This window comes from Sceloporus undulatus, chromosome 6 (assembly GCF_019175285.1).
Source record: "Sceloporus undulatus isolate JIND9_A2432 ecotype Alabama chromosome 6, SceUnd_v1.1, whole genome shotgun sequence".
In the NCBI taxonomy this organism is placed as follows: Eukaryota; Metazoa; Chordata; class Lepidosauria; order Squamata; family Phrynosomatidae; genus Sceloporus; species Sceloporus undulatus.
This window is the reverse complement of record NC_056527.1, coordinates 62,834,937-62,860,672: the sequence shown is the minus strand read 5'-3', so window position 1 is coordinate 62,860,672 and position 25,736 is coordinate 62,834,937. Positions and strand designations below refer to the sequence as shown.

General features: G+C 39.1%; 1 protein-coding gene across 1 annotated transcript in view; it reads left to right on the top strand.

The window, feature by feature from the left end:
- AOAH (acyloxyacyl hydrolase) overlaps positions 1-25,736 on the top strand; it is a 161,897-nt gene that overhangs the window by 90,818 nt on the left and 45,343 nt on the right. Inside the window, exons 6-9 of the mRNA XM_042475171.1 lie at positions 11,682-11,738; positions 19,371-19,441; positions 23,087-23,147; positions 23,610-23,680. Coding sequence (XP_042331105.1) covers positions 11,682-11,738; positions 19,371-19,441; positions 23,087-23,147; positions 23,610-23,680 — 260 coding nt within the window. The remainder of the gene's footprint in view (positions 1-11,681; positions 11,739-19,370; positions 19,442-23,086; positions 23,148-23,609; positions 23,681-25,736) is intronic.

Here is a 25,736-nt window from a genome sequence, read left to right as displayed (position 1 = left end):
GAAAAAAACACTGCGATCTAATTAGCAAGCCCTATTTGGTTTTTATTGGGGATTGCAACTTCAAAATGGCTGAAATGTTTGAAAGTGTAACAACTGGCGATACATGATCATCAGATGGATGAACCAGGGGGAAAACCCACTCCTGACTTTTCATAGAAGGATTTTGGAAACACTGAGATGTGCTTTTATACCAGTTCAATTGCATGGCTCATCTGCTCAGTAGTGTCACTGATACAATGCGTCCTGTTGGCTTTTCAGGGGACATCTACCAGAGATGACGAAATTTACTTGAGGACCTCCTGTGTGGAAGGATGTGCTCTACCATTAAGCTATGATTCTTCTAAGCAATAATCTTTCAGCATATATATTATTTATTATTTAATACTTTGATTTATGACTTTGGGAGCATGATCATCTTAAACCAAGACCAGCCGCTGTGACAAAGGAGGGCCTTACCCTGCCATGATTAACAATTATGGAATTTTAACATTCAAAAAAATTTTTAACTCCAGTATTCACTCCCATGCACACTTATGGGTGTTGAATATGATGTGTGAAAACTGCTGAGGTCAGGCAAAGGTTGCTAACAACTTTAATTTTCCTGTCTGGAGGTAGCAAAGATGTGATTGGTTTGTTTCCACGCCTTGTGAATGCATGTATTAGTGCTGTATGCCGTATGTTCCCTGGGCAAATCTCCATTAAACTGCAGGAACAGTCCACTTAGTTTGATTCTTGATTTTCCTTGTGTCTTCAGTAGCTCAGTGGGATGAGTTATCCTGTTATTTAACTGAACAGTAGGCTCCATGCATCAAATGGTTTAATTCAATGGGAAAAAGGGACAGATGTAACAAAGCCCATTGCCTTCTTTCTGTTGGAAGAAAATGACCCTTATGAAAACGAGCATCTGTTGTCAAGGCTTTGCATTTTTATTGTACACAATGAACAGTTTTCTTTTTGCTCTCTTTGGACTTGGAGTGCAGACTGCTACAGGCTCTGTTCACTAAAGTAGATATGGGTGAACGCTGAAGATAAACTAATTTATTGGGGTTTCTGGTTTCATATGCTTGCACAGAAACCATAATTCTTGAAATGTTCCTATGGCGAGGTTTTCACAACAAAACCCACTCCCTCTTGTTAACAACGCTTTGTGACCATTCCTTTGAAACCCACCAAGCCATCTGTGAGAAAATATTCTTTAATAATTTTGTGAATGAAGCACTTCTTCCATCGTTTTGATTAAAAGTGGGTGTTTTTTCGCATTCGAAACTGATGGAAATAGGTGCTTCATTTTGGTGTTTATTTTCCTCTTAGGAGATACATTGTCATGATTGTAGGTGTTTATGTATGGATACAAAAATAGCATTTTTCCATGTCTGTAAAATTAAATCTAAAGGGGTTTAGGATCAGGCTGTAAAGCGCCTTCTTAGATGTTCAGCTTATATATAGCCAATCTCTGGCAGTGAGTATGCTTCTGGAATTTGCCATATGCTTCAGATTATGTGGACTTGGAAATGCCATATAGTTACTCGATTTAGAGACTGTTGATTATTTGGGTTCTTTAGGAATATATGAATGTAGAATCGTAGAGTTGGAGGGAACAAGGGCATCCAGTCAACCCCCCTGCAGGAAATCTCTCAAGTCCTGACAGATGGCCATCCGCCTCTGTTTAAGCTCTAAGAAAGGAGGATCCACTCCATCTGAGGGGTTTGTTCCACATGTCCCTTCGTCTTGACTCTGCAAGTCTTGTGTTTGCAGAAGATTTTGCGGGGTGTTTCAGAGACTCAGTCAGTACATACAGGGGTAATTTTTCTATGAACAACTAGTTATTTCTAATTTGCACATTGCATGCGGGGGGGGGGGGGGGGAGTGTTATAATGATATTCAATGGGCATCAGAAGCTATTGAACTCTGTGCTTACAATGTAGCATTGTGATGTTCAAATGAATTATTGGACTTCCTTCTTCATCAGTTTCGCATTCACGAACCATAGAATTGGAGGCGATCCAAGGGCAGCTAGTTCGCTTCTTGCCTGCAATATCATTTGAGGAATAAAGAATAATCTAATCGCGTTTTTTAAAAACCTTCAATGAAGTTGAGTTTACCAGGATCCCTCTCCACTGTCACATTTTTGCCTTAAGAGTTATCAGTTGCCTGTTAGTTGAATCCCTTGTCTTGTAAATTACCCATTGGTTATGCTCGGGTCACATTAAATTAATGTGCCTTAACATATATTTTCTGTTGATCATTGGTGTGACATTTCCGTCCAGATTCAGCTTATTTAGAAAAAACTATTGGCATCAATTGGGTCAATAGCCCAATTAATTTAAGCCCATTGATTTTTTCTTATAACTTAATCTTCCAACCATTGTGCACATAAATAAAACGCAACAAGCGCTGGCAAATCCTGCCTTGAAGGAATTATTCTCTGAAACCCTAGCCATGTAGAATAGTAACCAGATCTATTTTGGGAGTGATGTTACAATGAAATAGATTATGGATGCATGGTTTTATTAATGGTTGGTTATGTAATTCATTATTAACATTCTCTTCGCCCTTTGACGATATACAGTCAGGAAAATCAATTTCATATTGTTTCTACCCTCAAATCAATCCTGTTCTGATTTATGACTGCATCATAGTGAAAATTGTGTAATCAAATTGTTGATCAAATTGGATTGGCTATGATGAAGCTCAGAATTGAAACTGACTTCAGTATAAACGAATTGGGTTTTGACAAGAATGCCAACTATAAGAATGACAGCACCATATGATTAAGTAATGTGGTTTTTTTAGCATGTGATTTCATAACATGTATGTAAAAGAACTGTTTGTTTCAGAGCATTGGGGCTCACCCAGCTGTTCAGCATTTTACATATGCACAATTCTCTAAAAAATAGGACCAACGATTCAAAATATGATGAAAAATGGAAAGGGATATCTAATTAGGAGAAAGAAGGAGTTATGTTCTGTTGGATTATTTTGAGGTGTGGATATTCCAATCTATATTATTATATATAGATAGATGATAGGATAGATGGATTGGACATTTTTAAATATTAAAATAAGGTATTAAATTTATTCTATCACACAATTTTTCAAAATGTGCATCACATGGGAGCCCATATCTTACAGTACTAAATGTGCTAAAAGTAATATAAGATCAGACTTATACCCTGCAGGAATTTTTCATTTGGTAGATTTGTGTTATTAATTCAGCTAAAATCATTGCACTGAGAGAAAATCTAACGGTTCGTGTGTGTTTATTTATAGATTTTAGCTGTTGTATCCTATACTGGCTGCACCAGATGTCTTATACAATTTGTTTTATATTGAGTTGCAGGGTTGCTTATTATCATTTATTGCTTTCTTAACTATCTCTTGTTTTCGTCTACGTATACTTATGATTGCTTTTTGGTATGATAATTAAAATTGCTGTCTAAAAGGTTCCCTAAACAATTCATGAATGGATGTACACAAAACATTTTTCTTTGAATATAACTGGGATTTTAAGTAAGCAGCTTAACTTTTAAAGGCAGGATCTTACTGCAACTCTGGAATACAGGGGAAATTTTGAATAAATATGCACAGGCTTGGGGCAATGTGGCCCCTTGAATTGCCTCTGATCTCTGGGTAGCCCAGCATGGGTAGTGGATAGGATGGTATTGCATCATAACGGGAGGGTACATGCCCGGACCTTGGACGATGCAGAGGTGGGAAAGTGGGACCTCTATTTGCGCTCCTAAAACCCTCACTAGCCCCAGCTGAATCCCAATTGTTTGTATCTGCATTGATTTTAAAATTAAAGCCTCCGAAATGCTTATTAAAACACCACAAATTTCTCAAGGTTCTCAGAACCCCCACTGCCCAAATACCTGTTTTTTCTGCTTATTCTCAATGTTGACAAAAGAGTACTTCACTACCTATGCCTTTTGAGAAGATCTGACAAAAATACCCCATTTCCCTTCCGTACTCTCAACTGTGACAAAGTAAAAGCTACTCTTTTTGACATCATTTGGAGAGTGGATGCAAAAGAAACGAGGCATTTGGACTTGGGTGGGGTGGGTGTGGGTGGCCTCGTAAGACAAGGAGGTGTGAAGCGGATGAACGTAGGGAGGCACTTCAGCGCCGGCCGCAATCAGGCCAGGACCATGGTGACCCATGGCCCAATCTCAAACAGGTGGTCCTAAGCTGCAGGGGCAGTGGCAGGCTTTTTATCGTCCCGGGTGGATTTAATCGTGGCAGTGGCCACTTTGGGGGGGGCCATGTGGTCGCCCAGTCCTGGGCTTCTGTCCCAGTGACTGCTCCCCCTTAGGCTTTTTGATCTGGTCCTTTGGATGTGAGATAGCATCGCGTGCTTCTGACCACTTTGAGAGCAGTGGGGCAGGGCGCCGGCCGGAAAGTGGCGCGAAGCGGTTTTAGTTGGGCCGGGGTTTTGCAGGCCGAGAGCGGGGATGAGCTACGGTTGTGGGCGGGAGGAACCTGAGGAAGGATGGAGTGAGAACCAGGGATGGGGCAAAACGATAGGTAGGGGAGGGGCGATCAAATCAAACGCAGCTGCCTCCTGCGTTTGGGAAGGGCATGTTTATCTGCTCCTTTCCAAGGGAGCCAAAAGTATGGCGTAAAATGCTGGTGAGATCATTGAAGGACTGCTAGGAGTGCAGTGAAGCATCTGACAGAGGGGGTAGCACTGGCGGGCAGATTTCCCAATGGGAGCGGGGGCGAAAAGCACTCAAGATTAAGGAATTTGAGCCCGGATTTGTTCCTCTGACCTGTGAATTCCTCTGCAAAAGTCTCACTGGCTTCCTACATAGAATCATGTTTAAAAATGTTTGAGCACCGTGCATGTATGTCTATGTGGATACTTTTGTTGCTGCTGTTTATGAAAGACTGGATTCAAAACCTTGTACTCTTGATGCAATTGCTCAATCACCTATTGGTAGGTCCACATCTTACCTTCAAGCCTTCCTTTGACTAGGTTACACTTGTAGCGATAGTTAATATCATGTTAATATCTATGCCTGCCAAATATACTTGTTTTCCCTCCACATTATTGGGTTAGGGTACAGGACCCCCATGATATGGAAAAACTGCAAATACAATAACGATTTTTTACTGGATAACATCTTTAGGATTTTCTGGGTTTCCGTGCAATTCTGTGGTCACATTCTTGCTAGACGCTGCCATCAATTGCACTGAGGGCTACAAATGCCTAGTGGAGTTTCTCTCTTAGGATCTCTAGGTCCTTCGGTGTTGTGATTTTGGTTCAATTGACCCGGGGGCGCGCGGTGAGGATCCGAGAGAGGTCGGAGAGGACAGCGAATAAAACTTATGAATAATTCACTCCAAAAATGTCAAAGCCACAAATTGAGGGATGATGTGTATTTGCACTTCTGTACGAGTCATGGTTCTTTTTTGTGGGGATCAAACATTATTGTGTGGTTAAGAGCTGTCACTTGAGAGCAAGCTTAACCCCAGGATGCAGTCCCGTCCTTATTATTTAAAGGTGTACACTAATACTCACATTAAAAATTCTACAATTAGGCATATTTTTGTTGTTGTCTTTCTAAGACAAAATAAAGAGAAATAAACGGTGGTTACATGAAGGTTCTTAACAGGACTTTTCTTAACTAATGGGGTTGGGGGTTGGGGGGAGTTGGATTTATGTACTGCTTTCTGCATCAGATTAAGATTGCGTCACCTACTACTCGCACTGCATACAAAGACAAGCTTTCATTCTATTCCCCCTGATACTCCTGTCTCTCTTTTGTCCCAATTGTACCTTCCCTCTATATACTCAGATTACTAGAGACAGAGAGGAGAATACAGTAAGGTGACCTGATTTTACAATCAATTGCATAAATTTATGGCTCATGGGGCCTCCTAATCAGGGATTGAGATGGTTTACTCTGCTCAGTTGAGTAGCCTGAGCTTCTTATGCAGATTGGTTTGGCTCTGTCGTGACTGTTGTAAACTACGCCTGGAGATTAAGGAATAGTGTGTTTCGGGTCGCTGACAAACCTGGGTGGTGTTACTGATTGACCTATCTTAAATACAATTTACTTTTACCCCGAAGTGTATATTCAGCATCCATTAAAAAATGCAAGGAATGCCACCTGCAAAAATATGTTGAAATGAAGCCAGTTCAAAAATGGTCCCAGCTTTGCCTATTTTTCTTTCTTGCCCTGCATGACTCTAGGGGGCAAGGAGCACCAAAAGTGACAGTGCACCCTAGATTTACTTATTGGATATGTGGAATAGTTTTGCCAGTTCTGTTTTTGTTGGTTTGCACTGCCTAGTGTTTTTGCATGCGATAATATTCTATCCTCATTTACAAGTGTTGTTACCTGATTAAATCGGGTCTCGCCTTGCCATTGCTTACTATAAATAGTTCGGGGGGTTACTAATAATAATTAGTTCCCGTTGCACTATAATCAGGGTAAATTATATGCACACATTTCGTAGTTATTAGCTTGCTCATTTCCTAAAAGTTAGTAGATGCAGCTAGTGGGTGCTGGTTCTTGATCTCTTTTGTTTGGAGATATAATCCTTATTTTTACCCCTGTTAACAATTGCCTGGGGATTGTTCCTCACAGATTCAGGAACCAGAATGCATGTGCGGTGCTTCAGTGTTTTACTAGCAACGGGTTTGGGGAGAAATAAACGCCCAAGAAGAATTACTGCAATAAACCAAAAAGTATCAAAGTTAAGTTTTGAATTAGGGGGAAAAGAACAAGGAAGATTTTGTTAGTGATTACAAACCTAGTGGACTCTTCCTCACTTAGGTGACTAACAGTATTGTATTTTGGGCAAACAAAATTGGGAATGTTAAGAGACAGATTTTTAGTATTTTTTCAAAGGTCTTCACTATTACATTGATCTTAGCCAATAAGGCGGAATTCAACCTTTATGATGTAGAGGTTTTTATTTCATTAAATATAATAATTACTGAAATGACTGTATGTATAATTACCATTAGGTGGTTTTATTTGTATGTATAAATGTTTAAATAAATATGGACAAAAGATCTAGCATTTGTTTAGATTAATTCCTTCCTTATAAAAAGTTATAAATTGATTACTGTGTGGGATTGAAAATCTGTGCATAACAAAATATTTTTATTCTATACTGTTGGTCGGGGGGGGGACAGATGCCATCCCCATGTGCATGTCACAGTGTTAAAAAGTATGAGAACCATGCAAACATGTGCAAATTAAATACATTACTCATATGTAATGAGTAACGAATTTGGAACCGGAGATGTTCTTTGTGAACGCTAAATTACTTGTGTAAATATATAAAATGTGGGCACGAGGTGTGGCACTCCTGGCCATATCAGACCATTTTCCAGCTTGATCTGTTTGGAAGCATTAGGAAGTATTAATAATTTGTATCAGGTGTTGTTTATCTTAATCGGGTATGATATCTGCACTACGTTGCATAAAAATAAGAAAAAGAATGCATCACAAAAACAGAATGGATAAAATATTATGCTACTATTTGAGGTAATTCGGTTCCAGTGTAGTCTTTAATTTCTTAAAAAAAGAATTGTTCACTGTGTACAAAAGATAGAAAATATGTTTTCAGACATTGACGATTCATAAAAATTATTACACCAATCAGAATGGACTATAACAATAAGGTATAATCCATAGCATTACGCCTTTAAAAAACCCTAGCAAAATCCTATGGCTTTATTGTCACCGTTGTGCGTGTAACGACTTATGCCGATTGAAAAACTTTGTTTGGAGGTTTCTAAACATTTTCTGTGTCCAAGAGTTTGTATACATTGTCAAGTCAGCAAGGCCTTCTTAATATTTTATAGAGATTAATTGAATTTGTTTAAGCAAAGGTCCTCCATGTTGTTGAAAGTTGCTTTTCAATCAGCCTTTTTTGTGCCCGTTCCGCGAGTTAGGGGTATTAATGCTCCGCTCATTAGCGTGGAGCTTTTGAGGGATTGTTTATTATTTTGTCTGCTAGTCCCCATCTAGATAGGCCTGATTAGGGCTCTGACACAATTATCCAGGATGATTATGACAAGACAATGCTGGTTACAAAGTAATTCATTCGTCAATTAATGGATTTGGTTTAGGTATACCCCTAAGGAAGCATTTTAGTTTACTTTATTTAAACCTGCCTTTCTATAGGGATCCCTGGTGTCTTTAAACTATAAATACCTGATAAAATGGTTGAAAATCAGATTAAATAACACCCTGGCAGGCCAGCAAGAGGCTCTCTTCCAGGTCCTCACCGATGAGCCTATGCAAGAGTGGGATTGAGGGAAAGCCCTTCATGGTACTGCACAGACCCGAGCTACTATGCTCATTTTCTTTTTAACGTGTGCTATAATTTGGCTTTTTTTTTGGGGATTCTTTAAAAAAAACAATAAATTCAGTAACCAGCCCCAAAGATGAGAGGGAGTGAGAAAAAAAAGACAAGGGAAGATAAGGCCAGAATTTGGTAAGCAGTTTGTGTTGAGAAAGTCTGAGTAAAATGGTGTTTCTGGCACAAAGGAAAAGTTATGAACGCTTACCCTTTAAACAGGGCTTTGGGTTGCGATTTGTAGGGCTTTTACTATGAGTGTCCATCCCTTTGGAATTTTAATTTTAGCAAGAAAAGGAAGCACATTTATTTTTTTAAAAGAAAAGGAGGTTTATCTCAATTCTTCCAAAACTTATTGCCTGTTACAGACTGCCAACATAAAGCTGCTTCGGGTCGCTTTGGGGGCGGGCGAGTTAAAGGAGGCAGGGGGCCCAAGATGGCCGGATGGTCCGCAGGGGAAAAGGAAAGGGGGGGGGGGGGGTGGTGGGGGTAGGTCGGACAAGCCCCCGGGGGAGAGGAAGAGGAAAGAGCTAGGGGACGAGGAAAAGGAAAAGTAAAAAACCACAGGGGCGAGGGATACCCGCTACCCCAACAGGGCGGACGGTCAGCACGGGGGGAGGAAAAAGAAATGGCTAGCCAGGCTAACCAAGGGGCCTCACGGGGAAACGAAGGAGCGGGAAAAAAAGACGGGAAGAAGACAGAAACGGGGGAAGGCCATAAAAGGGGAGAACACCGGGTGGTGGAAAAAGGGGCAACGGGATGGGCGCCAGGGGGAGAGGGGCGGGCCGAAGAAAACAGAAGCACGTGAGGGCACAAGGAGGAGACGAGAGAAAGAACAGCAAGAGGAGAGAAGACAAAGGCCGAGCGGAAAGGGAAGAGGGCGGCGAAGATGGGAGGGGAAGGAAGCAAGGATGAGGGCGAATAAGGGGAAGGGAAGAAAAAATCACGGCAGGGAGCAGGCGGAAAGGCAGGGGGCGCAGAACGCGAGGGGCGGAGGCAAAAGAAAAAGCCCGAGCCCAGGGGGGACCACTAGAGTAAATTTGGTGCAGCTTCCGGCCTCTTAGGACGCATGCATCATTTAAACAGCATACCTCCAAAGTGACCCGAAGCAGCTTTATTTTGGCCTGTCTGTTTGGGTCCTATGTTAAATATGTTCATATGTATGCTGCTTCAGATTCAGTTTGTGATCCACTAAGACACCCATGCTCTCTTTGAATGCCAAACCAGGGCTCCTGTGTTTCAGGACCAAGGGACAGGGGGAACCAAAGGCAAGAATTGAGAATCATCTCTGTGAACCTTATCTTCTGAGTTTAAGCCAGGGTTCCAGTCTGTCTAACAATTTTTAACCTTAAGCCTGGTTTATATAAATTTCATTACATGTGTGGTATCTGCAGATTTGGCAAGCAGTGACTGTAGATCTTTATTCGGGTAATCTGCAAAAAAAAACTTAGAGAAGTACAGAAGCTGTGAAAATGTGGTGGCACTCAAAACTTCATAAGAATGCTGAGCCTAGAGGTGTAAAATTTCTGGAAACTTTGCAGCCATGCGGGGGGATTTCCTCCCCATCATTCCCCCCCATCAATTTTTTTCTGTGGGGGGGAATACAATATTAACATTCTTTACAGGGTGAAAGTCCTTTTTTTAAAAAGTTTAAGAACATTAAATACATTAGATACTCCCCTCTCCCTCCTTCTTTCCTTCCTTCCTTCCTTCCTTCCTTCCTGCCTTCTTTCTTTCTTTCTTTCTTTCTTTCTTTCTTTCTTTCTGTATTATTTTTGCTGCACTAGCAATGCTGCAGATGTTGAAAGTGCAACAATGTCCTGAATTCAAGAATCAAAAAGGCCTCAGAATGAGCAGCAGCAATAGGGTTAGAAAGTCTGAGTGTCCGCCCTGCCTCTCTAATTATCATGCTTCCTTTGTGGTGTAAACATCCCTTAGGGATGTTTCCACTTCTTCTCCTTCCCAACTCTCACCTCTTCTCTAGAAAGCAGATAGATTAAAAGTAACTTTACTCTCTTAGGTCCCATACAGACAGGCCAAAATAAAGCTGCTTCGGGTCACTTTGCAGGTATGCTGTTTAAATGATGCATGCGTCCTAAGTGTCCAGAAGCCATGCCAATGGACTGGTGTGTGGCTTTAGTGTGGCTTCCAGACTCTTAGGACATATGCATCATTTAAACAACATACCTCCAATGTGACCTGAAGCAGCTTTATTTTGGCCTGTCTGTACGGGCCCTTCGAATGAATTTCCTATACTTTATTTCTCTAAGTTTTGACATCCTTGCTCCTCAGTCAAGACTTCTAAGTCTTGGATGCACTAATTCTACCAGTAGAGGATTTGGAAGAACATAGGCAGCAGACAGTGTTTGAGCTGAAATAGTTACAGTTTATTGATTACAATTGTTACAGCTTGGTGTAGCATAAGCATTGGATCCAAGCACCAGATGGCCACCTGCCATCCACTGACACTCAGCCGCAACCTGCCTACCAAGGGAAGACCCACAGGATTAGAGTAACTGGGCTCCATATACATGATTTCTACTGTCATTTGAGAATGACACAGTGATGATAGTCTCTGAGCTGGGTCTGACCCATATACCTCAACCTCTGAGATTCCCAAGGGGGATCACCAAAGCAGGGGAACTGGCACACTGCACAAACCATCACCCTGAATGTTCTGACAAGAGAAATCATCCATGTAACAAATTTAGCAACCAATGAGAGAACCAGACTACAACATAATCCACTTGCACAGCTCATGTCAAGGAGGAAGGGTGAAGAAAGCTGTTGTGCACAAATTGGCTGGAGTACTAATTCTGGAGCATTTTTATGTTCCTGGAGTGATTACTTCCTCTTCCAGCATCTGCAGAAGGGATCTGCCTCCAACCAGCAGCCAGATTGGTTTGAATTTCCTGTACTTTGTCAAGAACCGGCACTTACCATTAGATACCAATATGTCTTTGGCTGGCCATGCTGGGAATACTGGTATAAACTCCTGTAACTATACCCCCGAGTCTAATTTGTGCACACTGCTGAACAGATGTTTGCTTGCTGTGGAAAGCTAACTATCATTGGGGTAAGATTCTTGTGTCTTAAACAGATGTACATTCCTTGCAAGAAAATGAAAGAGATCTGAACAGCTAAATAAATGAACATTTACAAATGGAATGCCATGAAATATTATCAGCTAATTGGTGGTGAATACAGGAAAAAAGATAATGGATTATATCCTTTGTAGACGCAGTCTTTGTCTTTTTCACAGCTAAGTTTGGAAAGGTAGAGGTTGTTTGAAGGTGGCTGTAGAAATAATTTTCTGTATTATGTAATTCTGGATTATATAATTGTTGCCTTTCCTATTCTAGATGGGGTTAAATGTAACTATGAAGAAATTTGAAAGAATGGCTGCAGTGAAGATCCTGGTAAGAAATAGTGGCAATACATTTATTTATTTTTTGGTCAATATTGCATTTAGATTTTTGTTGATTTTGAAGCCAGATGAATGTAAGATATTCAGAAATGTTCCTGAATGAACATTAAGCATGTTGAAAAGCTACTTTCTATACCTGTATAAAGATAAAGCAACCATTAAGAAGAAGAAAAACTGAGAACAAAAAAAGAGGGAAATGGGGAACCAAGAATGTAAGCTTTATCAAAAGCATAGAAAGAAATGGCAAGTTGTTGGAGAAGTTAATTACATGTAACCTGACATTCTAATGAAGTTTTAAAGTTTTTACAGGTAGAAAAGATAAATTAGAGGTAGTTACATTTAAGAAAGAGGAAATGCTCACACTTGCTGTTCATCTTCTTATGCTCTTTATTTCAGTCTTGACAGTATATCAAGTAGAGTTACTTTCTAGGATAACATTACACCTAACATCTCAAATCTGAAATATTCCTGATCCTTTATCCATTTATTCCCTTCTTCTAATTTTTTATTATGTCCCAAGTTTCAGCTTGAATGAATAATCTTACAAATTTCCCCTAAGCTTTTGACTTTGGTTCTATTTTGAAATGACAATTTTGCCTTGTTGTATTCTCCTTTGAAGTGATTTATGAGAAGTGGTTACATGAGCACAGAGATGCTGTACAGGAATTGTAGCTTTGGCAAGAGCAGAATCATCAGTTCTTGTTCACTGTAGTTTACGAAATGATGGATTTAACTGTTAACAGGTTGATGGATTCTGCTGTAACTCAATGATAGAGTATGCACTTCACATGGAGGGGTTTTCAGGTTCAGTCAGTGGCAAGAATGGAAAGACTGCTATATCAGATTTTGGGGTCTAGAAGAGTGGAGATGAGGATGTGGGATTGTGAACCTTCAGAAAGTATTGGACTACAGTTCTCTCATCAACTCTAGCCAGCATAGATAGCGATAAAGGAACATGGGAGTTGAAATCCCTGGAGCATCACAGGTCCTATCCATGCTGGTTTAGACCAAGACTAAGCAAATAAGCTGGGGACAATTTTTGCCCCCACAGTGGCCAAAAATTGAAACCAGAAGCCAATTTTCATTTAAATTTCTAATTTCTAGTACAGCTTGGGGGGGGGGGTGTCTCTGTATGTGAATCATGGTAAACTGCTGTTCCAAAAGCCATGATAGTATGTTGTTTGGGGGAGGAAGACAAAAATTTCAGAAGAAAATAAAATAGGATGAGATTCTGTGGGGAGATTGGAGGGTCTCTTAAGAGGCATGGAAGACTGTATAAAAGCTACTGGGGGATTCATGCATCCTGTGGGTGACACTTTTAATCTCTGCTTTAGACAGTATTGGCCTAGATAAACCAATAGCCTAATTTCATATAAAGCAAATTCTTGTGTTCAATTTCCACATTCAGACATTCCTAAAGTTCTTTAAATCTGAGGTGTGGATGCAAAACAATGCATTAGAAGAGGTATTTTGAAGTCCCAGTGCACTGAACTCATTTTATCTAGAAGGAAAGCAAACAAGCAAATTCCCTTCTGCCTAGATAGTCTTTCAGTTTTATATATTGGCTGAAGTATGTAGATTGCTTCCAATTTTCTTGGGGTATTTGATTTCCATATAAATGTTTTTGTTGTTTGCAAAGGAATTACAGTATTGTTTCTTTTCAAGTTATTGCTGTGAAGCTGGTTACAGAAGTGAAAATTGAGTTTTCTAATTAGCCCCTGGGTTAATTCTAAGCAGTGGCGCCAAGGCAATAAAGAATATGCAGTAAATAAGCACTTTCAATTCAGATATAGAAACAGCAGAAAAAAATATGAGCATTAACTTTTCTGTTAATTATTGCTTTCTCTGTTGCTACAAATTGCTTGCAGCAAGAGGTAGACATTATTAATACAGTGGAAGTTATACATCCATACTTTAATGACTTTTCAAATGGCACCAGTTTTCGAGGACTATACTGCCCTATGATAGTGTCCATGTCAGTATAAACATCAAAGGAATATATAATGCCTATGGGGAAGGCCCATGGCTCAGTGTAAGAGCATACACTTCGCATATACAGGTTCAGTTCTAGGTATCTCCAAGTAGTGCTGGAAAATCTGCTTGATTCAAATTCTTGCTCTGTACACCACTGTAAGTTGGTTTGCAGATGTGCCTGATGATGATGATGATGATGATGATGATGAATATTTATTTATATTCCACCTCTCCCTATGGATCGAGGCAGGTTACAATGAAAATTAAATACATAATACAACAATCAAATAGCTTGAACCAGACCTCTACATATTAACCAAACAAATGGCCACAGTGAATAAATTTGATTCCTTTATCAGTTCGGTTGCTTTGCCTGAAGGTATTCATTCAGTTATTTCATTTCTAAACTTTCTACCCCATACCTTCCACACAACTGGCCAGCTCAGGATGTCTGACGGTTTAAAAAATACAAGTAAAATTCAGGCATTCCTCAGATAGCAAAGCCTCTGGCAAAGAAGCTCCTTTTTTCCCAAAGTCTTCTTACATCCCAAGTATTCCTTTTTCTCTTTGTCCTCAGTCTACCTGGAAATTTTGCAGAAGCATTGGCATTAGAAGAATGGTGAGGAAGGGCTGGAGAAACACAGACTTTTGGTGTTGGGTCATATTAATAGTGCAATAAAGCTTGAGCTGGGATTCTCCTCTAGCCAATCCTACTGTAGCTGGGCATGCCTGCCTACAACAAGCAAGATGAACAGCAGCTGCCTCCAGAATCCCTTACTGAACTTTTATGAACAGGAAAACAGAAAGAAATAAGGGAACAGTCTAACTGAGTCATGCCTGTATTTTGCAGGATTTTGTTTTGTATGAAGTTGGACCATTGGGCCTCGTTCCCACTACTTATTAAACTGGACTGTGATTCGGTTTGAACCAGTTTAAACTACCATGGTTCCCACTTAATCCGAATCACTGAAGCAATTCTGAAAGGGGGGACATGCTCTAGATCCATTTGACCCACGTCTTTTTGACGCTGATTTTTTTTCTGCTTCTTTTCAACCAAATCAAATCAACGCAAGAGGGAACCAGAACCGAATTGGATTCGATTTCACAATTCGGTCTTAAATGAATTGCTTCAGCACAAATGTGAAGCGGATGCAGTCTGGGATTGTTTTATTATGACATTCAGTAAACCGGAAATGGATGTCCTGTGCAGGAACCGATTTTATTTAAACAGATTCATTTCCCAATGCAAACCACAAGTGGGTTATTTTGATGCGATTAGATGACAGAAAATGTGATTGGGGCAAACGTAGTGGGAACCACGATCCAATTTCGATTCGATACTTCAATTCGGATCGGAGACCAATTTATTTGTAAGTGGGAATGAGGCTTTGGTTTACCTAGGCCACTTCTGTCTAAAGCAGATATGGGGAAAATGTGACCTAGCTAGGCATCCCTCACTAGGTATCTCTAGCTCTCCAGCATTTTAAAGATGTTGTTGCTGCTGAGAACCTTGAAGTCATGCAAACTTAGGTGACCTTATCGCAGAGTTTTCTGGGCAGAACTTGTTCAGAGTGGGTTTGCCTATGAGGCAATTCTCTCAACCTTCCTGTGAGATGGAGAGAATGTGACTTGTCCAAGGTCACCCAGTAGCTGGGGATTCAAACCCTGTTCTCCCAGTGTCCTAGTCCAATATTCAAACCACTATACTATGGCTGTCTTCAAAGAAGTTTAGAACTATAAGGTTGACCACCAAAATGAAAATCATTTTAAAAATGGAAGCTGGTGAAATGAAAATTGTAATCCCTAGATGTATTTTGGAAGATGCTTTCTAATAGTCTCTGAAAAGGTTCCAAATGTTTTTATTCATGGCAGGCTTGCCTGACTTGTCTCAGGTGGAGATTATTAGTTCTGGATAAAAACTTTACTGAAACATGTTGAACTCCCATTTATTTATTTATTTGCTTTTGATAGTGTAAGAACTTATCCGTATTTTTTTCCCTGCTATGTCTGCCTCTAGTACCGAAATGTCTGTTAAAGAAGCAATGCCTAGGGAGGCATCAACTTTGTTAACAGAGGTATACCTGTACTAAATAGCAATGCATCCCTAATTTGAAATAATAGCCATATAAAATGAGCCTAAAGACAGAAAAGAAGGGAAGGAAACCCAACATAATCAGTAAAACATTACAAATGATGAAAAGTCAGGTTTTGAGGAACTCTTTGGCTGACAGATTTCATGGGGAAGGTTCTCCAGAGACAGGTACCATGAGCAGAAAAAGCTCCCCCTCCCATCACTACCTGCAATGCTGACAGCAACAAGAAAAGAAGCTCATATTGAAATCCTAGTGAACACACTGAGTTTTGAGGGAGAGTACTAGCATGAGGCACAGTCTGTTGAAAATGTGAAGCATTTTATATCAGCACAGTTCCAGGGTAAAGCTGCTTAAAAACTGTAAAACCAAAATGGAAGGGAGAAATGCTTAGTGCTACTTACAGATTAGTCGAGCCACAAATGTGCCGGTGAGTAGAAGAAATACAGTGCTTTTTATTTTTTAAAAATATGAGCGGCTCCTTTCCAGATTGGTTTCCTTTCCTTTCCTGACTATGTTAACTTCAAAGGATTTTCACAGTGCAGAATGTCAAGATTCAGTCTCAGACTGAAATCAACTGACACACCAATTTAAGGGTGCCAAAAAAAAGTAGCAGCTCAGAAGCTTTTAAAATTAATTCCTTAGACTATTAGTTATATCAGCAAGGAAATTGCGATTCCATTTTTAAACAATAAAGTTTGAAAAGCAAATGGCTTTGAAAATGTACATGTCCAAAAAGTTCTACAGCAGACAGCTGGAAAAGGTAACAGAAGATACTGATTAGTTATATCACATAATATTCTGGTGTGGCAGCTGAGCTTTTAGAGTTAGTATCTGCCAGAGCTTTGGAAAAGTTACTTGTTTTGCACTACAGTCCCAAAATTCCAAGAGCCTGAAAGACCCAAACACTAACATTTCTAATCTCTGATTTCTGCAAACATGCCACCTTTTTAATGGGGTCATGCACATGAAAAAAGAATATGACCTAATTCCAATTGCTACTCCCAAGCAGAATAAACCTGTACTGTATATGACAAAGTGCAAAGTGCTTAAGTAGATGTAATGATGAACATTAAGAAAACAAAAAATAATGACTGCGGAAGATCTATATGATTTTTGCCTATATGATAATGAAATCAAAATAGTCAGATTTTGAACATTGATCAGAAAGCAGATTACAATCAAGAAATCAAAAGAAGATGAGGAGTGTGAAGGACGGCTATGAAAGAACTAGACCAGATCCTAAAGAGAAAGATATGACACTGAACACCAAAGTTAGCATTGTCCAAGCCATTATATCACATATGAATGTGAGAGCTGGATAGTTAAGAAAGTGGATAGAAAGAAATTAAACTCATTTGAGATGTTGTGCTGGAGGAGAGTGCTGAGCATGCCCTGGATGGCGAAAAAGACAAACAAATGGGTCCTTGAACAGATCAAGCCTGAACCTTGCCTGGAAGCCAGGAAGACAAAGTTGAGGCTGTCATATTTTGGTCACATCATGGGAAGGCAGAACTCATTAGAGAAGACAATAATGCTAGAAAAGGAAGTAGGTCAAACAAAGAGAAGAAGACCGCATACCAGGTGGATAGACTTGATCAGGGAGGTTACAGGCCTGAATCTACAAGACCTGAGCAGAGCAGTGGAGGTCAGGCAGTCTTGGAGATATCTCATCCACATGGTCACTGTGAGTCGAGGGTGACTCAAAGGCAGTTAACAACAATGAGAATGTGGTTGTCAATTCTGGCTAAGGAAATTCCTGCAGATTCTTTTCAAACTGAGATTGGATGTCCATATGTTGCTTTACCTAACTAAATTCATGGGCTCAGTTTCATCTCTTTAATTTAGTTAGATTGGAAAAGGCGACCCTTAGCTGCCAAATAACACACCTTTAATTTTTTTTTGTTTATTTTTTGTTTTCTTACTTCAGTGTAACATTTTCTTACTGCACATTATTTTGTTGTTGTTTTGTAAAAAAAAAATGTGGAGTATTTTAAAAAGTGATCTACACCAAGTGTAAAATGTCCTAAGTATGCCACTGATGACTTGTCACATCTCAAGTATTGGTCTAAAGAAGTTCTTGAACATTAAGGACTATTCTGGGACTTCAAGCCAGATCTGGATGTTTGGCAATTCTTCTGGAGATAGAGCACAATCCATTGTCATTTCAGGCCAGATTTGGAGAGCTGACAAACCCAAATGTCATGCTTTTTCCCCTTTGTGTATGGTGCTCTCAAATTAATGTGTTTTCAGAAAATATCCTCAGATGAATGTGAGAGTCCCAACATCACATATTATCATATTTTACACAAGGAGATCTTACGCAGGATGAACCACATTATCCCGTGCTTTCTTACCCATATAAATATACAGTGGTACCTCGGGATACGAAATACCCAGGTTACGAAATTTCCGGGATACGAAAAAATCCCATTGGAAATAACTGTTCCGGGTTACGAATGTATTTTCGGGTTACGAAAAAAAATTTGGTGCTTTTCGGCGCTATTTTACACGGAATCGCGGCTTTTCCCCATTAGCGCCTATGGCATTTCGGCTTACGAAGGCTTTTCGGGTTACGAAAGCGGCCGCGGAACGAATTAATTTCGTAACCCGAGGGAGCAGTGTACTCTAACATAGGGCCCTATCACATGTTCAAACCTCGGCTTACCTTTCCTGAATTCATTGCTAATTCAGGAGGCAGCTGGGTCCTATCACACAAAAATCACCACTGAATCACTGCCCAGGCCCATCCTGGATGCAGCCCAGGTCATCTAAACCACTTCGGTGGCCATTTTTAGAAATCTTTTTCAACACAGAAGCTTCTGAATTCTAAAAATGGCCACTGAAGCAGCTTAGATGTCCTGGGCTGCATCTGGAATAGAGCCAGGCAGCGTTTTGGTGGCAATTTCTGTGTGTTAGGACCCGGCTGCCTCCTGAATTAGCACTGAACTTGGGAAAGGTAAGTCGGAGTTTTAACCCCATGGGACAGGGTCCATAGTATAATGAAGTAATTGGTTAAGGGACTAGCATATTTTTATAAATGTGAGAAATGACACGGACATAGCCTGAAGCTTATATGAATGCCCCCAGATTTTGTTTACTGATCAGTTTTTCAGAAGATACACTAATTTGGTGACATGTCACTAAATGACTGGTATTTACAAAGATGCATGATGTATACATGGAGTATATGCACACATACATCCCATCAGCCAACAACTACAGTTTTGTGAGATCAGTTCACGTTATCGAAGATAATGTATCTAAGAAAAAAATTCACAGAATATCAAAATTATTTTCCCTTTACGTAGTCTGAAATTTATGGTTTTTAATTGAATCACTCCTTATGATAACAAAGTAGCTTAGTTCAATGACAGTATTTCCCACCTTTAAAAAACTTTTCTCTTTATTAATCTTATTAAGCTAATATAACGTTTCATGTCACATTAAAAACTGAAGACATCATTCTGTTCCACCAACTATCAAAGTGGGCTTAAATCTTTGTATTGATAAGTGGATATATAGACTTCATGAAATAATAATCTGTTTTCTATTTCTAGAAACATATGCATGATTTACCAGGCCTATGCTCACTTCCTTTTCTGAAGAACCTATGTGAGAACATTAAAAGGTGTGTACTGTATTGTGTTTTAAACATCCACTTCTAAATCCCTTTACTCGATTTGCTTCAGACTATGATAGACTGTGCATGGGTAATTCTGCATGCTGGATTTTTCCCCCCAAGCAAGCATAATGACTGCTAATTTCAGCAGGCAGGATGAATGAATTCCAGTTGCTTTCTTGCCTCACCTGTATTCAGAAGCTGTTCTTCCTGCGTCTTGCTTCCTTTGCCATTGGATCAGGCTGTTGTTCCAGGCCAAGAGTAGATAGGGAAGAGGATTGTTACTCACCTAGTCATTGCAAAACTTCCCATTGAAATTGTTAGGATGTTTAGCCCCACACTAAACATAATTAGCGAGATGTTCAGTAGATTTTAGTATTTTAGGGATTTAAATGTGTTAGTCTCCAGTGAAATTATTCTGTGAAACTAAGGAGATTTTTGCACTTCATTTTTCACCTGCATGGGCTGGGAACAGGATTGAACAGGTGAAAATGGGTGCCACCGATGCCACCAGAAGACTACAACCTGTTCCCTAGCTGCTCTTAGCCCTCCAGTTTTGAAGTACGAAAGCTTTCCGTCCTTGCAAAATCGGTGAGCTAAGCGTGGTTGGGAGATAGTGTGGCATCAGTAGTATTTTGCTGTGCCATAACACCCGTTTTCAACCTGTGCCCTGATCAGGCAAAAAATAAAGTTCAGTAATCTCCAATTTCTTATGCTTTCATGTATGGGTGGTGATGGTGAGATGAAGATTACTGGCCTATTACTGTTTGGGGGTCTGTCATAAGCTTATACACTATCTGCTTCTGTCTTTCTTTTGGTATGCATCCTTGTCTTAACAGTTTGTTCGTTTTCTTGGATCTTGGAAATACTTCCATTCTGGCATCCTACCACATATCTTCTAAAAGTTTTTTTTTTTAATGGAAGTCTTTCAAAAGCTTAATTTCCTTCCTGTCGCAGTCGTCCTTCCTTCTGTTATCTAAGGATGTGGATATCATCTGCTCAGTCATATTAGTGCCACAGGATACCAGTGTTTTGGGGATTTTTATTGTTTATATATGTCTATTTGTTTGATTCATGTGTGGTATATGTATAGTCTTATTTTATGTTATGTATTATGGGTGGAATAATTAATAAAATAATTGGGGGAAGGATACCAATAGTCTGCAAGAGCCTTTAGAACAAGCAGAACTGGAAATAAGGTATAACTCTATTGCCATTTGTTTTTCACATCTTGACATTAATGTGGTTTTAAATCATGTAGCCAGCACTGACTTTGTCACCCAGTTCCACTGTATTCTTGAGAAGCTGGAAATGCTTTGGTAGCCTTTACACTTAGGTTATAAATATACATGCTGATCTGACTTTAAAATGCCACTATTATTGTCTTGCAAGATTTGTGTAATCTCATAATGTAGGTCCTCACTATCAAACTTACTGATGCCTGCAATGAATAGAGCAATTTAGATGTACGGGTGAAAAGATGGTTACAGTGATTATGAGGCAACATAAAGCAAAATGCATGGATACCTTATCTGAAGCAAAGGAAAAACAGAGCTGATAGAAAGTATTGATTATAACATCCCTGAGAAACTAATTTCACAAACTTGTAAAAATCTTTCAGCTAACACTATATTGTTTATGATTGCCACTCTTTAGTTCAGCAGAGTAAGGAGGAAAGCTAATGGACCAAAGAAAAAACCCAAATGACATCCCATTTTAGATAAATCCTGTAATGTCAGTTGCAGATTTATATCATACCATTTGCGATACTAAATCCAGGGCTTGAAAATGAAGAGCAACCAAGTAGGAAAAGGCTCATATTTGTGAAAATGAAAGAATGAAATAGATTTTTTTAAAGACAGGAGGTAGCTTCTCATTGATTAAAGTGGTACTTTAAATCAACCCTGCCTTTATAAAGGTGTTGGAAATTTTAAGCATTACATTTTCCTTTCCCTCATTATATAGATAGAGACTCCCTCTCTACCTCTCTCATTCTATTTATCATGTGGCTCCTGTCACTCAATCTTGGAGGCAGTTTAACAGCTCTCTCTCAAGATTCTAAACTGCTAGTAACTGCTGTCAGTAGCTTGTCTCATCTTCCTGCTATCTTAAAAGATGGCAACATTTATTTCTCCTTACCCAAACCATCTCCAGATAGATTAGGTTTTAATTATTTTGTGTGTGTGTGTGTGTGTGTGTGTGTGTATATATATATATATATACACACACACACATAAAATAACTAAAACCTAATCTATATATCTATATATATTGAAGCCATTATTATTTTAAACTACAAACTGTATGCATGTTGTTGTTTTTTAATAAGTCTTTATTCTTTAGGAAGACAAATTTAAAATAACAGCCTGACCCACACTTTCGTTGTTGTGCTGATGAAATCTGAACTCTAACAAGTTTAACTTTCATGCATGCATATTTTTGTTTCCCTTTCAAAGGGTTAACACCCTGGGAAACTAAAGTTGTACCCCACAAAAGCCATGTTAATTGTTTTTTATCCTCTTGCAATGGGGTTGCATACAAAATCCAGAGAGTCATTATGCCCTTGCAGAGCCTAGATTACAGCCAAGGCTCGTCCAATGTGTGTTTACTCCAGAGTTATTTGCTGAGCAAGTGTGTACCAAATGTCTACTTTAAGTATTCTATTAAGTAAATTGAATTTCATGAAAAACCGATTCATGCTCTCTAGTTTATTTCTGTTGATTTGTAAACAATATCAGATCATCTTTGCCTGTTTGGTTGCTTCTTTACTCTCAGACTGGTATTCTCAGGCTTAAACCTCACTCCAGCAAATCCCATCTGCCAAATACGTACTTAATCTTCATATTTCTTATCACTGAACCAACGTGAATGTATAATATTTATGAAACGAGGTCATGACCTTTCTTGTTTCTGTTCTAACTTTTCTTAGTAATTTGTTGTTGTTGTTTACCTGCCTCTCCCCATAGATCAAGGCAAGAAACAACAATTCACAAACAGCATCCCTTAAAACACATCAATTAAAATGCACATCAATTTAAAAGGACAAATAAGGTGTGCACATATTAAAATAATCCACATTTAAAATTTGTCCTTTCAAATTCACCATTTAAAAATCATCTGGATAAGCTGTATGAAGAAACTGGTCTTTAATGCTCTTTTAAACTCAGGACAGCATATTCAGATGTCAAATCTCTTCCGGAAGGTCACTCCACAGTCTTGGGGCGGCTGAAGAAAAAGTCCTTTGACTTAACTGTTGCCAATTGGAGCAAAGGACACTGGAAAGCCAGGAATGATGCTTGTGTGGAAAGCTTTTTCTTATGCACTGCTTTTTGTGTGCTGAAAGGAAAAATTGAGAGTGATGGAGTGAGAGCCTTCCCTAGTCGTGAATTGCAGAAAACATAATAAGTAATGCTGCAGTAAAGTTTAAATTACTCCGGATGTGTGTAAAGACGCTCTTGTTGCCCACAGTGGGAGAGTGACATGATAATTCTTGGGCCAAATAAATGAGCTCTTTTCATTATAATACAAATTGCTTCCAGTACAAGAGGTTTGTGCTTAAGCATAAAATGGGAAATAATACATTAATAATAAAATGAGCTTTTTATGTAGCCCTTCAACAAAATGTCATTTGTGCACTATGTTCCTCTCCCACAGTTTCATCAAGCACAAGTTACCTTACGAAGACTTTGATGGAGATAAATTTAGTATTTTTCCAGTAAGTAAAGCCATTTGACAGCAACATGATTCTCACAGGTTCTTTCTAGTATCTATAACACTTTTTCTTTCATTACATACAAACGAAGACAGAGATGTTCTTTATAGTCTGAAAGAAGCGTTTTCTTTATGGGAAAGAAAGATAATTATTCCTTTATATTCTTTCTAGAGGTTTGACCATATTACTCTGCCCCAAGAAGCACATTGCTCTGTCAGAGGGCATCATGTTTATTGAATTATTAATAAAAAGTGAAGCAGAGTTATCTGAAAAATATTAAAATTGCCAGAGTATCTTATTTCTGCATGAAAATGAGCTATGTGTCATTTTTCTAAAGACAGCTAGGAGGGAAAAGGTTGATTTACCAGCCATTTTATCATTCTCTTTAGTTAGGTTTTTATTTTTAATGTGTGAAAAGGGGGAAATAATAGTACAACATTTCACCTGTGTTTTTTTCTTTGTTAGACTTTAAGAGGGTATTACTGGAGAGGCAGAGACTGTGACGATGCAGATGCCTCTGTGTATCCGGGTAGACGGTAATTTGAATGTTTTGTCTCTCGTACTAGAATAATAACTCATTTAATTCGGAAAGAATTAAGCCTTTAAAAGTTCTTCATATTTAGAGTCCAGCTATCCTTGGGTTGGAAAGGGTCTTGCAAACTCTTTGCCTTATGCCTGGGTTCATATTTGAGTTTTATTTATTATTATTATTAACCTTTATTTATGAAGCGCTGTAAATTTACACAGCGCTGTACATACAATCTTTTTAGTTAGACGGTTCCCTGCCCTCGAGCTTACAATCTAAAAAGACATGACACAGAAGGAGAAGAGAGTGGTGGAGGGAAAGGGTAAGAGGTGATGCAGTTCCTCTCTACCTCCAAGGCCTGGACCAATATGTATAGGAAAAGGAGCAATACATAGAAGAGGTTTACAAAGAGAAACTCGGGGCATATATATGCTGCCTGGATCACTGTTTCCCTATATCTCTTACATCCTTGTGCTTCCTCTAACAGTTGGGCATTTAAATATGTCTACAAAGCATTCTTATGTTCGTTTATTTTTAATTAAAACAGTTTTGTCTTCCTTTTCTTCAAAAAGGCCTCAAGGTGGCAAACAGTAATGAATACAAAAAATATAATAATAATAATGCCAGCAATAACAAAATGAAGAGCAGTAGACATTTTAAGAGTACTGTATATACTCATGTATGAGTCTAGAAATTTAAGTCAAAAAATTGACCACCACCCCTAAAACGGAGTCAAATTATCCATGTCAGTGTAAGTACTGTACTTTAACTCTTTGTTTTAAAAACAAAAGGAACCATCCCTTGGTAAAAGGTAAGAGCATTCTCTACCCTGGTAGCCCTAACCCCACCCCACACTTTATTCTCTCACCCATCCAGCCTTTAGTATGAATGCAAACAGTTATACCTGCTGGAATTTTGTAAGTTCTTTGGCATCATTTTCCTTTGCTTCATCTTTTAGAGTCTTAGGAGTTTATCACACGGGGGACAATTGGAAGTATAAATGGTGATTAACCTGTGACAATCCTGCAGTTGCGCTAATGGTTTTCACATGACATATTCAAAGCACTATTATCCCATGAATAACCCGTGATAACCCCGCAATTGCACTAATGGTTTTCACACAACGTTGAGATAAAACCTGATTAAAGTGCCATTATCCCGTGAATAACCAGGCAAGAAACAGCAGCAAATCATTCATGGGATTTTTCCATGAATGACTTTTTGCTGTTTATTGCCTGGTTATTCCCTGGTTATTCACGGGATAATGGCTCTTCTATTAATCTCATTATAATTGTGTTTTAATGTCAGTTGCGTGGTTTTCATGGCTTAATCAATGTTTAAATTCCACATTTGCCCCGTGTGATAAACTCCTTTGTTACATGCCCTAAAGTTTACCCTCAGTTTATCCATGGGTCATAATCCATAATTTTGACCACAAAACCTGCCATCGATTTATACATGAGTACAACTTATGGTCGAGTATATGGTAATCAAATGGCACCTAAAATTAATAAGAACGACTTCTAAGAGAAGTATAACATTCAATTGAAAGCCATCTCTAAAACAAAGAGCTTTATAATGTGGCATAATTTGTGAGATACATGGCTTGCTTTGATCCCAGGCACAGGTACTGAAAAGGTTCTTTCCTAACCTAACCTAGATCTCAGGGCTCTGCTTGCCAAGCCTACATACTGTGAGCTTCTCATTTTTCTTTACATGTTCTTAACTTGTCATCTTCATTGTGCCTAAGGTCTCTTTGAGTTTTAAAAATTGAAATCGAAACACCTAATGCTCTTACTACATCCCTGAAAAGTTTATTCCTTTTATGAGGGATTACTCTAGGCCTCCTAGTAATCACTTTGATTTTTGTTCAGGACACTGCTTTCAAGCAAAACATCTGAGATGTAACGTCTCATTCCAGTCAGTTTTCTCTCTATATTGGCATGGCTGTGCTTGTCAATCCAGTCCTGTTTTACAAGGGCCTGACTGCAACAATATTTATTCTCTTTGATGATAACAACCCATCAGTGTTAGCCTTCAGTTGCCATACATGTGACCATTTCACT